Here is an 18,453-nt window from a genome sequence, read left to right on the forward strand (position 1 = left end):
ATGTTGCTTAATTGGGGCTTTTGACAATGTCAGCTCAGAGGTAATCATATATGCAGCTGAGCGCTTGCATGTGTCTTAGTGTTTGTAGAAAACACTCGCTGCAGTTATAAAATGTTAAATCTGCCACAGCAGAGATTCTGTGTCACTTCATAAGTAGTTTGAAGTAGATCAATCATTCAGCTTTTTGAACTTTAACCTGTGTTACCTCTCTGGACTGTCAGCTGTTAAAAATTGTTACTCAACCCCCCCCCCCCCCCCCCCCCCCCCTCTCTCTCTCTCTCTCTCGAGACCCCACCTCTACGCAAAGCAGCCTCATTCCTACTAGGAAGTAAATCAGGCTTTGTGTGTAGGTTCTGTTCTGAGGCCTTAGCACAGCATGAGATGACCAGAGAGCGAACAGTACCTCCGTCTAATCAGTTTTTACTGTTCCAGTCAAATATCACCAGATGGCTGTCGTTACTTTGATTCTGGACTTGCTTCTCAGTGGGAAATCGCCACCAGCTGCTACACAAACACTGGCCAGTTTTGGAGAATACTCTTTCTACTCGGATAGAGAGACACATTATCAAATTGTGCTCTTTTACTACTTCTTAGAAAAGCAAAGTGGAACTTAAGTTTATTAAAAACAAGCTTGTCAGAGGCAGAGCTGCTCTGGGGGCAGAAACAGGGTCTCATTGGTTGAGTTAGATCAGTGAAACAGAACCATGCGGGTCACTGAAATCTGGTCAAAACGTAAAAATCTTGAAACACAAATCATAATGTTTGAAACTCCGTTAACAAACCCACTCCTTCATATATATCAGACTAGATATTCTCCACGAGGAGGCGCTGTTCACTGCCAGGCCAGATGCGTATGTGCAGACCTGCGCCACCTGTAGGCAAAGAAAAGTAACAGCAGTGACTGTTTAGACCAGCGAATTAAGCTGTTCACGTCACCATCGACAGGCAATGGGTGCTACAGCTGCACTGTTATTTCTTTAGATTCTGTTTCCTTTCTGTGGACGTTTGAGGTTTTACGTTTTACTGTTATACCACCTGCTAGCTAAAATAATTTATAAATGGAGCATCGTTAACCTTCAGCAGGTGTTAAACAGAACTATAACTCCACTCTTGGCTTTATGTGGTACCAACTTAGCCTATTATTTATTTTGTTTTATGGTTTTGTTTTTTGGGTTTTTTGCATTTTATTAGATGAGGACTGTAGAGAGGTGACAGAAAATCAGTAAGAAAGATGCAACAACCTTCATTACGGATTTCATTTTTTGTTTATTATTAATTATTGTTTTTTATTAAATTTAGTAGAAAATGTCCTCACATTAAAACTTTTCTTCCTATTTAAAATGCTAAAATGGTGCCTTAAGGGGACGCAGCTTTGACTTTCTGCACCTGCATTTCTGAAACTGCTGCAGCTGGTTTCAGGTGCTTTGGCATCAGTGTCACTGTGTGTTCACATTCATGGGGTTTAGGTGATAGATTAAGAAAGGGGCGTTAGCAAGACTATTAAATGTACTAGATGTTATCTTGGCTGAGGAACAAACAGAGATAACACAGAAGAACTACACTGCATGATTTTCTGTCCATTAGTTTCCTTCTCTGCTACCTCTGCTTCTTCTCACTGGGTGTCGGTCTAATGTTACTTAAATCCCCTGGGTGTTTTGCTCTGAGAATGGAGGTTTAACTCAACCAATGAAATTGTTTTTGTGTCAGAGAAACGTCTGCAGAACTGAAACTCCAGTCTGTGCTAGATTACAGCTTTTATCAGCAGCCTTTCATAAGTGGAACATAAAAGAAAATTCAAAAGTATGTTCCGTTTTATTTGTTGTGTACACAAATCACTCCGTTCAGACATTCACATATTTATCTCTGGAGAATTTTTTATTTTTTATTATTTTACAGTCAAATGCATTATTTGTATAATGAATTTAATTATTTAAACATGGATTACATTTATGCAGTTTGGACTCACGTGATGGAGTTTGATCATTGATCAGGTTCTCAGTGTAGATTCTTTATAAGTGAATCAGTTACAGTTAACAATATCGGTAACATGTAAAACAGGCTGCTTTCTCACTGTTGACAATAGACATCTTCAGATACACACTGATGCTCTATGTTTCCATTATGAAAAGCATTATCCACTATCTGACATATCTGCACACAGTCAGCATTAAGTCTCAGTGAAATTCAAATCTCTTAATATCCTAATTTTGGTGAACAAACTTCTACTGTAGGTAAGCATAGCATTATTTGCTTCACTGTACTGAATTATTTGGGTGCTTTTAAAAACTCGAGCTATTTTTTAGTTAAATTAAGATTGGAATTGTTTGTAACCCATTTTAGCAGGATTGACATTTCTCTTGATGTCCATCTCTGCACGAGTAGCAGATGTCACAGTTGCTGGTAATGGCAGACAATCAAATAGAGACATGCTGTGGCTGAAAGAATTGGTTTAAGGGGGAGGGCTTCTGCAGAAAGCAAAATTCAATCAATCCTGATCTAAAGGATCAACATTTGCCTTCTGATTTGACCCTGTGACCTTTGGCCCCTGAGGCAACATTCAAGCACCTGCCCCCTTCAATAGATCCATGTTTATCGTATATCTATTGAGCAGCTCTGTGAGATATCTGCATTTGAACAGCGGAGGCACTGCAGCTCTCTCTCTTCTCAGCATGTACACAACAGCATCTTCAGGAAAGGTCAGCATGTTTTTAATTGCGTGGTAGCGACAATCAGGAGATGTTATGGTGACACTGTATACCCCCAAACACTCTGACATCCCTTCAACCACAATTAAGCCACCTTTCTACCTCAAAGACTAAAAGCTTTTTCAGATTTCATTACATTGGCTGCAACAGAGTGTCCTACAGTAAAACCTCATCAAGATGATGTTGATTCTGGTTCATAAAGAGCTCACTGATTAAGAAAGAGATTGTAATGACCACAGACAATCAGAATCTCACCTTTAATTTTTAACCATGTTTCAATGGGAACCAGAGATAGCTGAGCACTCAGTTTAAGCTCCAACCTTTGTAGTAAGAGCTCCCCTCTGTGGCAGGTTTTGTTATGACGCACAATCAATTTTGTTTTCCTAAATGGGAACCCAGAAAGGTCTGATTGAAGTGTTTGAAGACTGTCCTTCAATATAACTATTTACTGAAAAAAAATTACATATTTAAATTACAATTCGTAACCAATCAATAATCAAACTGGCCTATTTTTCTGGAGCTGTGGTCAGACAGGTGCCTCCACATCAGAGGTGGCTGATCCAGTATTTTAGGAAATATTGGAACAATGTAGCTGTGAAAACTATCAGTCTTAACTCTGTATCACCAAGTCTGAAACGCGAGGTTGTTCTGAGTTTTAAGAAGAGTTATGATATTTTTCTGAATGCTACCAGCTGCATATACGTGTCTGTGTATCTTTCACTCTTGCAACCTGCATCTTTTGTCGTTGATGTAAAGAAGTTTTCATCATTAGAAGCAAACTTGCTTGAATGTGACTTCTGGCGGTGCAGTTCTTGGCGTTATGTCTTTGTCAAAGTTACATTGTTGTTGTGTGTTTATGCAGTTTGAAAGCTTGATTTCAAAAGTCTTCTTGTATGATGAATACATGTGCTGTCATGTAGATCTGAAAAATGACTTCACCGGACTCAATTTCACAATTTCCACATTCTCAACTCACAAAGCATTTTGTCTGTCTTGGAGTTTGATTTTTTCCGACAGTTTTAAGTTTGGTTCAGGAGATGTTGTAGCTTCCACTGAGCACAAACCCTCAGAGTCTCATGTGATCGGCTTCTTTGTAAAAAAAAAAAAAAAAAAAAAAAAGTCATACGTAAGAAAGTCACAACTTTAAAGTGTTTTACCTTGAAATATTGCTGCTTTTATTCCCACCAGAGCCGTAGCTTTAAAAGAAAAAAACCTCTAGACATCTTACTTGGTTCAGAGCTGGCAAACGACCAGAGCGTCTTTGCATGGAAAATTGACTCTGACGCCTTTTCCCACGTGAGGCCGACATGGAGCATTTACAGGTTATGGTGCATGTGGGGCTTTTGACTGGACTTCCTCACTGACTTAACATCTGACTGCGGATGAGGACAATGATGATGAGAAAATAACAAGATGCCTTCTGCTGTGACAATTGTTGAATTAATCTGTATTACTAAAATTCATTAAATAGAATATTTCTGAAATGTGGCGTTTTAGGGCTATGGATTATATCATGTTTATATTGTTTTTGTTTTGTTTTTTTTCTCTTTCTTTGCTTTTTTTTTTTTCTTTTACATATATGCTGTAGCAACCCCAGCACGCAGAGATTACATTTAGAGCAGATTTATTAATATAGCGATGATGATGATGATGATGATGATGATGATGATGATGTTGTTATATATATATTAGGGAAGCATGTGATGTGTGTGCGGGCTTCACGTGTCTTCAGGTAACTTCAGATTTGAAACAAGGCTCTGTCTCTTGTCTCTTACAACTTCTCAGGAAAATCTACCTCTACCTCCAGTTTGATGCATTTAACCTAGTTGGGGCTCAAGTTACAGTTTAGTGGGTACACGAAGAGGGCGAGAGGGGCGCACACCAAGGTCCAAAATGAACTTCTGAAAACATACCAGTTTAGATTAGATAGTTTGCATGATGATTAAACACAAGATTGTATTCAAAGACAAGTATTTTGGTATATTAGTATCATGATCTTGGCTGGATAATACAATATATTCTCAGCAGGTCGTTTTTCACTCTGGGAGCAGAACTCAGAGGTTCATTTTGGACTTTGCAAAGGCCTCTTTTCGTCTCTCTGCTTCTCTCTCGGTGTTACAGGTTAGTAACACTTCTGCTATTTCGTTTATTTGAGCACCAACAACAGGGAACCTACAGCTCAACAGCTAACTACTACTAGTACTACAACAAGTACTGCTTCTAGTACCACTGTTAGCACTGCAAGTCGTTTTCAGTCTGTTCTATTAATGTGTGCTTATTCCTCTTTTTTTTTCTATAAGTGATTACATTTTTTGATGAATGGGATGTTTTTTCCGGTAACCACGGTAACAAGTGAAGTGGCGGCGGGCAATGCAACTGTTTATTTTATTTTTCTTTTCTTTTTTTTCTTTTGTTTTTGAAGGGTGAAGAGCTATTCTTGCCTATTTACTCAATACGTGTTTGTGTGAATACTTTAATTTTGAATCTAAAATTAATAAAAAATATCACCTTTCTTAAATGTCACCACAGCTTTGGATCTTTTTAATGTAACCATAGATTAGTTCAGGGCTGCGAATACTAATTATTTTCATTATTGATTAATCTGCCAATCATTTTATTGATTAATCATCACATGTTTTGGTCAATGTCAGAAAATGGTGAAAAATGTCTACAACCGTCCTCAACCCAAAGAGAATATGCAGTTTACAGTTTTAGAAGACAAAAAAAAAACCCAGAAAATATTCACATTTAAGAAGCTGTAGTCAGACAATAATAATATGACTCAAAACGATGAAATAGCTGGCAATTAATTTAATAGTTGGCAACTAATCGATTAATTGACTAAACGTTACAGCTGTAGATTACTTAGCTATAGCATTAGTTTATCAGTAAAAAGAAAATTAAATGTACTGTGTGGTTTTCCTCCTTGAAGTGACTGAAGCTTGATTAAGCCTAATGAATTATTGTTGTTAACAGGACTAAAAAATTGCCATTACAGCAGATAACAAAATTCATGAGCCCATTTTTACGTCATTATCACTCTTGTTTCTATATGTCCATATAAACCATATATCACAACATAATTTCAAATTACAACGGATAAAATATGATTTAAACAGAAATCACAATCAACATGGGGAGATGATCTATGATAGTAATGACCTAGTTTATTTTACTGACCTGTGTACTACTTTTATTCACCTGCTTCATCTTATTTCCAACATCTTCAGCTGTGATCCTCCATGATGGCTGATGGCGTTCCCTGGATACACAACATGCATAAAATATTAGATGAACAAGGTCAGATGAAGAACTTAGTGTCAGACCTTTACTCTTTACTATTAACTGCTGCTTATATGTCTCTGCACATCTGTGTGGTCTTGGGATTTTGGATAGTTTGAATACACTATGGGAATCTCATTGACTTTTCTAAGAACCCAAATCAACACACTTCTTACAACATGAAAAGTTTTATGTTATAACAAGAAACTATCACGTTATAACATGAAAAGTTTTATGTTAGAACAAGAAACTATCACGTTATAACATGAAAAGTTTTATGTTAGAACAAGAAACTATCACGTTATAACATGAAAAGTTTTATGTTAGCATATATCAAGGTAATCTATCAGGTTGGGTTAACCGTTTTCAGGACTAACAATCATTTCTTCATTTCTTATAAATTCAGTTATTATTTATCATGCCCATTTCCACCAATGTGAGACCATGTAAGTCAATATAATAAGAAACCTTGTCAAAATAAAGACTTAGTAACTCAAAATAATGAGATACTAATAAGTCATAAGTCCTTATTTTGAGATAATATGTAATTATTTTGAGATACTTAGTCATTATTTTGAGATGGTTTCTCATTATAATGACCTAGTCCTACATAAAAGAAATGTTCATCATATTGGCTGAAATCGGCTTCCATAATTATCTAACCGAGAGTAAAGTGCTATGTTCTCTTATATGTTGTCTATTTGACCCAAAAAAAGAGAGTCAGGTCGGTAAAGGGGGCATTTAAAGCATTTCTATCAGTATTAATCTAGACGACCACCCACCCACCGCTTTTACATGAAGTAATTACACAAACACTGCAACGTGACTCGAGTCTCACGTTTACGCTGGAGTTTTCTGAAGCACCGCCCAATAAAAGTGTCCGCTGTGGTGAACCTATCGCACCCCGGCAGATTTAAACAGTCAAATGATTCGAGAAGAGCCGGCGGTGAGAGGGGCGGAGCTACATCAAGCCTACCCATACAGTCTATGATCTGAACCCAGCCAGGCAAGGCGGAGAAGAAGAAGAAGAAGAAAAAAAAGAAAAAGTATACCATACCATACCATCGGACTACGAAACGATAACCTTCATTGGCTTGTATTCATATGTTTAATGATTACGAGTTATATAAATATATATGAAAAGCAATCATGAGACTCAGGTCTCAAAAAACCGTCACGGCATTTCCAGAGACGCCGAGGAGCAAACCCCGACGCTCCAACAAAGCGACCCCGAGAGAAACGAGCCCATCGGCGACCGAGAGTCCGCTCCACAACAAGGTACATCAGCTGTTATAGCACTGTTAGTCACATGAAAGGACATGCTGACATTAGATACCTATTTCAAGTGTTTTCAGCTAACCGAGCCGTCGTGTGTGTGCAACGGAGTTAGCCAGTAAGCTAATGGTAGCTAACAGGGGTTACAGCCAATTCAGTCATCTGTCGGTTGTTATTGTTACACGATACGAGGCCCTGTTTCTACCGAGCTACGATACTTGTATATTCTCGGGAGTTGCATAAAATGCTGGTTTACGACCATCTGAAACTAATAAATGCCATAGTTAAACAATGTATTATAAAGAGAGCGATAGCCAGTCAGTGTTACAGGTGTTGTGGTTTAAAGAGTGACCGTGTTAACTGATGACTTTTGAGCGCGTCCGTGGTTGTCTTAGTGACTGCTATAGAAGAAAGAAAGAAACATAACATCTTAACGTTTGTTGTCCTTTTAAAATGAACAATAAGTACTTTATTCGTCCGTTTCTTTTAGTCATATTTCGTCATCATTTTTAAATATTATTGCAGCTCGGTCGCAAATGTAAACAGATGATAGACGTTAACTTCGTCTAGTCACACCGGGTGATTATTGGCTTTGTGAGCACACGGTTTACACAATATTTAGCCACAATCTGAACATATTGTGTGTACCGTACAGTCTGTGGTGTGTACACAGTGATATGAGTCACTTTACGATTGAGGATAACTTTGTAAACCCCACCAGATATGATACAGCTACACTGTAGACGTTTCCCACATTATCAGAAAAGCACAATTTAACTCACCTACATGTAAATGATTAGCATGTTTAAAAAACAGGTGAGTATTGATTTAAGTAAAATAGGCTTTCAGGAGGGCATAGCACCTTTCATACAGGCTAGTGTAGTTCAAAGTGTTTTACAGATGATACAGCTGATAAAAATGACTACCTGAAGAAAGAGAAAATAAGGATGATAAAATGTGTTTAGAAAATTTGAATAAAATAGATAAACAAACTAAGATAGAAAAAGTTAGAGTAAGAAAAACTTGGTTAGGATAGATTTAAAAAGACAAAAGAAAAGTAAAATAAAATAACCAAAACTGCTAAAATACAGCATTATATACAGATTAGTTGAGCTGCAGCAATTAGTTGATTAATCAATCAGTTTGCAGCCATTAATCGCCAAATATTGTTGTTGATTGTTTGAGAAAAATGTCCCTTTTTTCATCTTCTTAAATGTGAATATTTTCTAGTTTTTCTAAGTCTTATATGGCAGTAAATTTGAGGACATCACTATAAGCTTTGGGAAACAGCTGCTGATGTTAATCACTATTTCCTGTCATTTTATTGACTAAACAACTAATCAATCAATCGAAAAAATTACTGACAGATGAATCGATAATGAAAATAATCGTTGTGAGCTGTTGTTGTTATTATCGATTAAACTGCCTGTTGGGTGACAGACTGTAAATGACACATACAGTGACCCACTTTATCTCTGTCGGTTCTGTATTTCTCAAATTAAACATTTAAATCAGTAAAAATCCAACATTATAAAAACACACACAGCTTTAAATCTGCATCATTCAGACACTTTTAATCTTCTGTGGCTGAGTTTACGGCTCCCTCGCTGCGTGACGTCGTGAGGAATCAGGACCGCCACAACGTGATGTCTGACAGAGGATTAAACCGCCCAGTTACATGTGAGCGAGGGTCCCAGTAAGTAGGTCGGCGGGACACAAGTTGCATGTTTACACTCGGCGATGTGTCGTAAGCTTTAATGTGGATCAGATGTGAAGGACTAAATTCGGGTTTATTTGAAGAATTACTGAAGAAAAAAAAAGATGAAAGCATATTTACTAAACGGGAATAAAAGTTTGTGGTAATGACAAATGACTCCTCATAAATGATTGATGATAAACAGTGATGTGTGATCTGTAGACTGATACAGATACTATCATTTAATTAACTTTATTGCACCGTCTTGTTGATAATAAATGACAGACGTAGAGACCAAATCACTGTATAGATAGATAGATAGATAGACTTTATTCATCACATTCACACATACATACAGTGTTTCCCATTATTTATATGGAATGTGGTGGCCCACCATAATCTAATTTGTGCCACCACAGGGGTTGGGTACCTTTTCACATTTGAACCGATGCCAGTACCGGTACCCGGTGTTCAGTATTGGTACAGTCCCTCATTTCTTTCCTTTACAGACATTTAAATTCTTTAACTGCTCTGTGTCATCGTAGTTTTGTCCTTTTTCACTGACGGCCCAGCAGTGGTCTACATGTCTTTTCAGGTTCTTTACACAACGTTACAGTCCATGGTTCTTTAGAGATTTTGAAATTTGGTGTTTTTAAAGATGTTTCCACACAGATATCGGGACATATTTCAGGTTATTATTTAGCAGTAATAAACAGAGTTTCTGCAGTAGTGACACTGTTTTGTTATTGTTGGCTACACGTAGTGCTATCTAAATGTTTTCCATGCACAAATGTATGTAAAATGAACAAAGTGTTCCTCTACCGCATTGTCTATCATATCTTCATAAGTATTGATCTTCTTTCTCAAAATGTTCCTGTGCTTTAAATTTATTCTGAATGTACCCGCAGTGACCCCTTTAATATGTTCACATGGGGGCTGAACTGTTAATATACCATTTATTAGTGACAGCACTGCACTATCTACTATCTATCAACTGTGTAATATACATATAATATATAACGCATACATATTTTGACTGTTTACTTTAATCTGTGCAGTAAGAATATCATCTCTGGTATATTGCTGCTCAAAACCAATATTACTCTTGTAAATAATGTCAGGATTATTTTATTATATATTTTTTCTCTTATTCTTTTTCTTATTGCTGCTCTTCTATTTTACCTTCCACTTGCTGCTGTAATAATGTTCCCCATTGTGGGACTAATAAAGGAATATCTAATCTTATCTTATCTTCTGTCTATAAATGCTGAAATGCTGCAAAACAATTAGAAAAATCACGATTATTGTATCATTTGGTTTTGTAAGTATCAGCTATCACTGCTGTTAATGTTCAAAGGTGAAATGAGTTCATTTTGAATCATCACAATTTAAGCGACTAAACCACCTGCATGGCAGAGTTTAATGATCAATGACGGAGAAACGTCAAGTTCTAATCTATGACGTCTCTTTCTCACCGTGTAGGTTGAAAAGACTTTGGAAGATGATTCAAACCACTCGGACGAAGAGATTCCCACCATGACGAGGCGACCGTTGCCCCGTGGCCGAGCGAGGAAGAGAGCAATCGCCGTCGAAGACAGAGAGTCAGGTAACAGCAGCGTCCACTCTGAGATCAAAAGCTCACTGCTTGTTTTTCTCTGAGATGTTTGAAGACTTTTTTTTCTTCACCCTGTCTCCTGCTGATGTTTTTGTGTTTGTTGGTTTTTTCAGATTTGTCCTTCAAGACTCCAGTCAGGCCCATCATGCGACGTGAGCACATACTGTCAGAGATCAACTCAGTTACGCCTCGAAACGAAACAGCCAGAAACATCTACACGCCCATTGTGCGTTTCCTCACACCCGCCAAAGAGAGTGAGTAGAGGTTACCCTAACCCGTCATGGGGGTTAAAAAGACTTTAAACCATTTTTTAATATTTATTTTATATTTATTAATTAAAAACCTCAAGAAGTTATCAACAACTCTTTTGGATATTTCATGTATATTTTATGTTGTAGCACATTGAAAAAAAACACTTTCACTGCTTTTATTAAACTTGCTCACCGACCACAGCGTCTATCTAGCAGCACCAGTTTGGTGTTACTGTCAGTGCTTCAGAGGGAAGAAAAAGACAACGTGAGCTTCTCGTCAGACACCAACGTGACAAGACGAGCCGACAGTTTTTATTTACTTTATAGGCAGAGGACTCCGTGTCCTCTTATCAGTCAGATCCAGTATGAGTCATTCATAGTAGGGGTGTAACGATTTGGTTAAAACCAAGATTTTTGTGCTACTGTCGGGACTTTTGTGTGTCACAGTTTCGGTTTCAGACACTGGTCATTCCCGTCTGAAACTGTTCACGCTGTAAGCGTCATCAGTGACTCGATGAATGAATCTCACCCCTTTTGGTTTCAGTTTCACTTCGGAGGCTGTGAAATGAATCCGTGTAGAAAAATGTCTGCATGAGCTTCTCAAAATGTAGTTTTTCATGCTTGAAAAGCAACTCTTCATTAAAGGAAATCTCAACATTATGAGGAAGAATTAATTACTGGAATCTGACATTAAAGATGAACACGTTTGTGCTGCTTTCAGTCTCAATCTTTTCTTTTTTTCTTTTTTTTTTTTCTGTCCAGATGTAAAGTGTGCAGGTACAGGAACCAACGTGCTGATGAGTCCAGAACAAGGTGTGTTTGGTTACGGCTCCATCGACCTTTTGGCTGGAGACGAGGACGAGGACGTCTTCAGTCCGTAAGTTTTAACACTCGTTTTGTTTTTTATAGTAACAAGCTTCTACTTTTATTGTAACTTCATCCCAGATGTTTTATTTTTTTCATAGACAGATAACTATCCCAAGATACAGAGACAGACAGTAAAGATGTTAAAGTCAACATTTATCACCAGTTCACCGTTTTATGTACTTTTGCACACAACTCCTCTCATGTGATTCTTTCTCTTCTAAAAGCTCCATGTTTTGTTTTTTCTTTTCCAGCTTTACCTTCATCAAGAACATACCATCACAGTCCCAGCATTCCCAACCCAGACTCAGAGATATTCCCCCCAAGACCAGGAGCACTCCAGAAGCCACGCTGGTGCTCGACCTGGTGAGTTCAGTCCCCTGGACCTTTGTACTCGCCGCGCAAGAGACCAAACCGTTCAGATCCACAAATAACCAAAATGGACTTTTATAAAAAATAGTTTAAACTCACCGTCCGATTACAAGCTTACAATGGCCATGTTTTAAATTTGACCTTTTATCAACAGGCGCTTTTGTAAATATGTAATGCAGAATAACGTCTAATTACAAGATTCATAACAATAAGTATGCCTAAAATATTTATATTGACAATCTCCGAGCAAAAAGTGATCATTATTGAGAGCGGCATCCTCAGATAGGTAGAAAGTGTATGATGATGATGATGCTGGGTTAATGAATGGTTAATGAATGAATGAATAAAATCATTAACACATTATCAGAGGGACTGCAGTGATGTGGATGTAAATCAAAAGATGGGGCCCTTAAACTTTTACTTTAATTGTATTTTTAAGCTGTGCTACAGTGGACGAGATTTTACAAAAGAAAGATGTTTAATGTGTACCTGTTTTTATTTGGAGAGATAACCTTTGTTAACTAGTCAGGATGTAACGGGGACGGGCGAAGAGAACACTGGTGGAGACTGTGTCATATCACCGCTGCACTGTAATGAGAAGACAGTTTTCTGTTTTAAGACTGAAATAAAATAAACCATTAGGCTTTATTGAGACTTAATTATTGATGTTTGTTCCTTCCACTGTATAGAGTTATTGTATGTTTTTTTTTTTAAATCATCAAATAAAATAAATCAATCCCTTCGTTTCCAGGAGGAGACTCTGATGTTCAGCTCTCTGAACGTGATCGAGGACGCAGAGTTCACCTTCCACACAGCTTTCCAGGATCATCAGTACAAGGTGAGCTTTCACTGCTGCTGTTCAAACACTAAACTCAACAGATAAAGGCACTGCGAAAGTTAGATGGAGGAATCACTTCAATTTCAATGAGGAATGTTGGAGTAATAGAATGAACAAGAGCATCATCTGCATCATCTCAATGTCAAGTTTAAATGAATCCATGATGAAATGTAGTTTAACAAGTTAAGTTCAATCATTTCAAATAGATGTGTTGACAGTCACAGAGTACATATGATTAGTAGTTTTTGGGCTAAACTGTGCAAACCATCTGATAGTTTAGAAGTGTTGCAGCAAAAAAAGGTCCCTCTACTATTGTGGCATGTTAGTGTATGCTCATTCTAACAGCTGTGGCATTAAGCTGTGTCTGCCAGCCAGAGAGATGTCTTTAGTTTATTTTTTTTTTAAATTGCAAAGGTCAAATAAAATATCTTTCCTGCATGTGTTCTAGATGATTGAAAAACAACTGAAGAGAAATGAATGAATGTGTTTAACTTCATCCTCCCTGCTCCTTTGTTATCAACAGGTGTACATGATCCTGCGTCCATATGTAAAGGAGTTTCTTCAGGCCATGGCTAAAGTCTACGAGGTATGTGGAAATATAATCTGATTTAAATGATTGTGTCTGGATGTTTATTGTTTATCTGCTCGTTTTCAGTGACAATCAAGTAAAGTTTAACTCTGCAAAAAAAGAAAGTGAAAAACACTGAAGCCTGGTCTGATATTACTTTACTCATACCTTCCTGTTTTCCCCCTCTGTCCTATTTTTATCTGCAGAAGTAATAAACGTATCTCTCGGCCAGTTACCTTTTTTTATATGTGAAATAAATTAAATGAAACGCAGTGTTGTTGACGTCCTGATGTCCCCTCACTTCTGGTTCGTGTACAATCGGTTCCAGCTGCTGTTTTTGTTCTGTTCCAGCTGTTTGTTTACACATGTGCAAAGAAGGAATACGCTGAGAAGATACTGGACGTCCTGGACCCGCAGAGGAAACTGTTTCGGTAAGATCCTGCCTCCACTCGTGTTTCATAAACTCTTCGCTTGACTGCAGAGACGTTCACTCTGTCAAGTTTTTTAGACTCAGCCAGGTAGCGTTAGCGTGCTGCTAACCTGTTTAATGTGGATTTATCCGACTGTCTGGCATCCAGAGTGAATTACAGTTTGTGTTATGGTGATGATAGCTGTAATTATATTTTTCACCTTATTCAGACAATAAATATTACATAAAAGTGTTTTGATGTCTAGACACACTTGGTTCAAAGCAGCAGGTACGTGTAGATTTAAAAAAAAAAAACATCTTCTCTTGTAGGCATCGTCTGTATCAAGATGATTGCGCCTGTGTCCTCGGCCACTACATCAAAGATCTCGATGGTCTTGGGAGAGATCTCACCAAGACGGTGGTTCTGGACAACACACCTCACACCTACCCGTACCATGTAAGAGATCTCATTCATGATGCCAGGTTTAAAATCTTCACAAAGACAAACTCCCTGGTGGTGTTTTCATTACCGTCTGTCACTGCTAAGATTTACGAACCTCTCAAGATGTTTTTTTAATAGTCTTCCAGTTAAAATTCCTCCACATTAGTTCTCTCTACAGTTGAAAACAGTGAAAACAGTTTGAATCAAGTTAAGATGGTGTTTTTGTTTTTTCAGCTGATGAACACGATTCCCATCAAGAGCTGGTCCGGGCAGTCAGAGGACAGAGAACTGCACAAGCTCGTCCCCTACATGGAGAAACTGTCTACAGCGGTGCGTCTTCTGTGTTTTTACACCTTTAAAATTCTCAGAAATCAGCTTTTTAAAGATTTTGTTGGCATAGACGCTTTTATTTATCAGTAGACCGACAGGAAACATGGGAGAGAGAGGGGGGTATGACATGCAGCAAAGGACCACCGATCGGGATTCGAACCGGGGTCGGCTGCATATATGGCATGCACTCTAACCACTCGACCACCTGTGTGCCCACGCTCTCCTCTTTTAATCACATCCTCTGCCTGCCATTTTCATCTTAGTTCAATAATAAAAACATACCTGATGTTTAGGAGTCAGAACTGCAGAAAACGATCATTATCATTAGAAATTGTTTAGTCTATAAAATGTCACTAACATTTCTCATAGCCAAAGATGACATCTTGTTTGACAAAAAGAAGATTTAAATCTAAATATTATAACAAGATGTTCAATTTACAATGAGAGAAAAGCTGAGGAAAAGCAGAAAATGCTCAAATTTGAGAAACTTGGACAGAAAACTTTACTTCTGCTCAAAGAATGGCTGAAACAGTTAGGGTTATCAGTTATCAGAGCTCTAGATTAATATTGTGTTGATCAGTTAAAAGTTCGGTTTCTACTAAGACCTGGATCATACGTAGATATTAGAGATTTGTTTACCAGACTGTTGGTTGTGAATAAAACAGCTGGATATCTGCAGCAGCGTTTGCTCTGCTGTCTGCTCTACTGTCTGCTCTCCTCCGGTTTCATCACACCGTCTGAATATCTCCTGTTGTTTTTTCAGGAGGATTTTCGGGAGGTGCTGAAGAAGAGGAAGGATCACTTCCACAGGCTGCTGTCAGAGGACTAAAACGACTCTTTCCTCCACCCCTTCTGCTTTAACTACTTTACGTGACTCTCACAGCTCATGTTAGCATTTCTTTTTGCTTTTGGCTGAAAGCAGAATCTAGCTGGAATTTGCCCGTTGTGGTGGACCTGCACGTCTCCCTGATGACTTTAAAGGACAGCAGACTGGTATTTCAAACATGCTGCCGGTCGTTGATCACCAAACCCCCCCCCCCACTGCTCCCTTTTTTTTCCCTAAGACACATTCCACAGGGCAGTAAAGCCAGCGTCTGTGTATTTACAGAACTTTAAATATGTTGTACATATTCATAATTTTTAATTTATTCATTATATCGCTGATTAACTGCTGTAATCTCTGTATATTTTAGATATGCTTTTTTATGCAATAAAATGACCCCTGATGATAAAGGGATTATAAACACTTGTCAGTCATGTTGTTCTTCACAGCAAGCTGTCTAAGGTTTGTATAATTAGTATATTATTAATAATAGGTCTGCATCTCTAAGCATGTGAGCTGAGTTATTTTACATGAAGACTCTCCAGACTGATGCAGATCACACTGGAGGCTGTTAAAATTATCAGTGAAGTTACAGTGAAATGATCCTTTAACTGTTTTACATCAAAATAATGAAAACGTACATGTTCTGCTGAAGCTCCCAACAACTAGACCGAATGACAGCGGCTGGAGTTTCATCAAAGTCATAAATGTAAGTGGAGGTTTAGTTATACTTTTATCTGTTTGACATCTTTCCTGAGTTTCTGTGACCCCATAGTCAGTCAGAGCTACATGTTGGCTTCTTACATCCGAAAAAACTTCATTCTTCTGCTGAAAAAATAAAACTCATCACTTTCTGTGCAGCAAATGGGGGTGGGGGGGGGGGATTGTGAAATATGTGGGATCACTGTTCGAGCAGCTGAACTGTGTTAATATGATAATCACATGAAGTTTTAAACTACTGAATGAGTCAGATTGTAGATCCCTAGAATAACTATATAATAAAAGTTTGACTTATTGCTGAGAAAGATTTGGGAAACAATTATTTTAAAGTCATTTTAAAAAATCCTGTTTTGGAAGATGAGGTAATATATAGGAATGTCTTTTTTTTTTAAATGATATATTTAAAAATGACCAAAAACATGTTTGGCTATGTTATAATTGAATAAGGAAAAAAGGATCAAATATACATCAAATTCTTTTAAAAGGTATATTGGCACATAGAATTGACATAATTTGTGCCAATACTGATATCTGTAATAGGCCAATATCTGCGATAATATCGGCTGATCGATATATTGGTCGGGCTCCACATCACAGTACAGTCATCGGTCAGTAGTACACGCCATCATCCTGCTTGTAAATATTAGAGAAGTACTTAAGTCTACTGTCAGTGTAATGTCCTGTTTAGACAAACGTGTGTTGGAGATGGATGTTGAATTTGAAGGTAAACTGAAAGTAGCCTAAGTACTAACCCTCCTCCTCCTCCTCCTCCTCCTCCTGCTGCTGTTCCTCTGCTTTATTTGCTCCATATGGTGTTTGACATGGTACCCAGAAGAGAGAGAGAGAGAGAGAAAAAAAAAACTCCTGTGTGGGCGGAGGAAAAGCCTAGTATTTTGTCGGTCCTGAAATTTGATTCAGAAGTTCAGGATCCTGGAAGACAAAAAGCAAACGGAGGGGGAGGGAAGGAAGAAAGGCAGAGAAGGACGGAGGGTTTCTGTTTTTTTATACTGCGAGAAGAGTAAACTCACCAAATAGACTCTGCAACCTCCGAGAAAAGTAAGTCCATTTATACAAAGCATGTTTCTAACAGACTGAAGCACTTAAAGTGGATAAATTAAGCCACATTGCTTCATTTGTCTCCCACTTCACTGCTATAATTGCTGCTGAATGGCCAGAAAATATCAGATTTTGAGACCTGCTGCTCTTTCAGGAGGACTCGTGTGTCTTTACGCGCAGCTTCACGCACGCTCAGGCGCATTTTGGCCTAATTTGATTAATTTATCACCAAATTAGGTTCTTCCTGCAGCCCTCACTAGACCAGACAGAATCAGGCTTTTAAGTTTCGTTGAGGAGGAGGATTTGTTAAACCTTTTTTTTTCAGTTTGAAAGAGTTGCTCAGCAGCGGGTAAAGTTATTTTTTCAGCGGGGAGTAGGAGCACATTGGCCCCCTACGCGCGTTTCCACCTCCACGCCAGCTCTGATAAGCAGCGAGATTTATACCCCTCCGACCCAAAGAGCGCGACGAGTCCTAATTGCCTCTATACATGGTAAAGTCCACATTTGTTTGGAGAAAGATCCTCGCCGCTGATTTTGCGTGCCGACTCTGCGCCACAGTTGGATTTGAGCCAAAAAACCCCAGAAGAAAATGCTCCAAATCCAATCTGCAGATGTTAATGAGAGCCTCTGAAAATCACCACACTGGCCCAATGAACCGACAAAGAAAGGCGCGTGATTGGTGTTATTTTACATTACTTTGATTTGGCAGATGCCTTTATACAAAGCCACGTACAATAAATGCGTTTTTACGCGTTTTTATATAAAGATAATGACAAGAAAATAAGCCAATTCAGATCATTTAGTCAAGTAAAAATATCAATACCACTCTATAAAAGTACTCCATTACAATGTTACCTGAATAAATGTGCATAAATATTGGCAGTAAAATGGTTAAAAGCACAAGTAGTGATAAGAATTGCTCGTCAGTGTTAATAATATTATTGTATCATCATCTAATATGTAAGTACTTAAGTATTGTAGTAGGTTGAGGTTAAACTACTTTTAGTGAGTGTTAGGTCGTTTAATCTGTAACAATTTATAAAATGTTTTGTGTTTAAAGTCCAAAACTACATAAAAATGAATATGTAATATAATATGATGAGATTCAAGTACTTGAGTAAATGTACTTAGTTACTTTACATTACTGCCAACCAAACGGTTCTGTGCTAAATTACAGAGTGCCTTTGACTCCTATATGTGATTTGAG

The 18,453-nt window shown here is 37.9% G+C and overlaps 1 protein-coding gene across 2 annotated transcripts; it reads left to right on the forward strand.

Moving 5' to 3' along the window:
- Positions 1–6,992: 6,992 nt before the first annotated feature.
- Positions 6,993–15,885, forward strand: ctdspl3 (CTD (carboxy-terminal domain, RNA polymerase II, polypeptide A) small phosphatase like 3). Of its 2 annotated transcripts, XM_053322124.1 has the most exons (11): positions 6,993–7,265; positions 10,441–10,564; positions 10,687–10,827; positions 11,587–11,701; positions 11,943–12,054; positions 12,812–12,898; positions 13,422–13,484; positions 13,818–13,897; positions 14,206–14,332; positions 14,552–14,647; positions 15,411–15,885. In XM_053322124.1, the coding sequence occupies exons 1-11, from the start codon at positions 7,137–7,139 to the stop codon at positions 15,474–15,476; spliced, it is 1,140 nt and encodes a 379-aa protein (XP_053178099.1). In that variant the 5' UTR covers positions 6,993–7,136; the 3' UTR covers positions 15,477–15,885. The 2 variants fall into 2 exon arrangements, with proteins under 2 accessions (XP_053178099.1, XP_053178098.1); XM_053322123.1 differs by lacking the exon at positions 15,411–15,885 and having other exon boundaries at positions 14,552–14,995.
- The last annotated feature ends 2,568 nt before the right edge of the window (positions 15,886–18,453 follow it).

This window comes from Scomber japonicus, chromosome 7 (assembly GCF_027409825.1).
Source record: "Scomber japonicus isolate fScoJap1 chromosome 7, fScoJap1.pri, whole genome shotgun sequence".
NCBI lineage: Eukaryota > Metazoa > Chordata > Actinopteri > Scombriformes > Scombridae > Scomber > Scomber japonicus.

Bases quoted from the DNA above. Each gene is read 5' to 3' on its own strand.
- ctdspl3 (XM_053322123.1), top strand. From the start codon at position 7,137: ATGAGACTCAGGTCTCAAAAAACCGTCACGGCATTTCCAGAGACGCCG. The intron at 7,266-10,440 runs GTACATCAGCTG...CTCACCGTGTAG, and splicing joins AGAGTCCGCTCCACAACAAG to GTTGAAAAGACTTTGGAAGA. The intron at 13,485-13,817 runs GTATGTGGAAAT...GTTCTGTTCCAG, and splicing joins CCATGGCTAAAGTCTACGAG to CTGTTTGTTTACACATGTGC.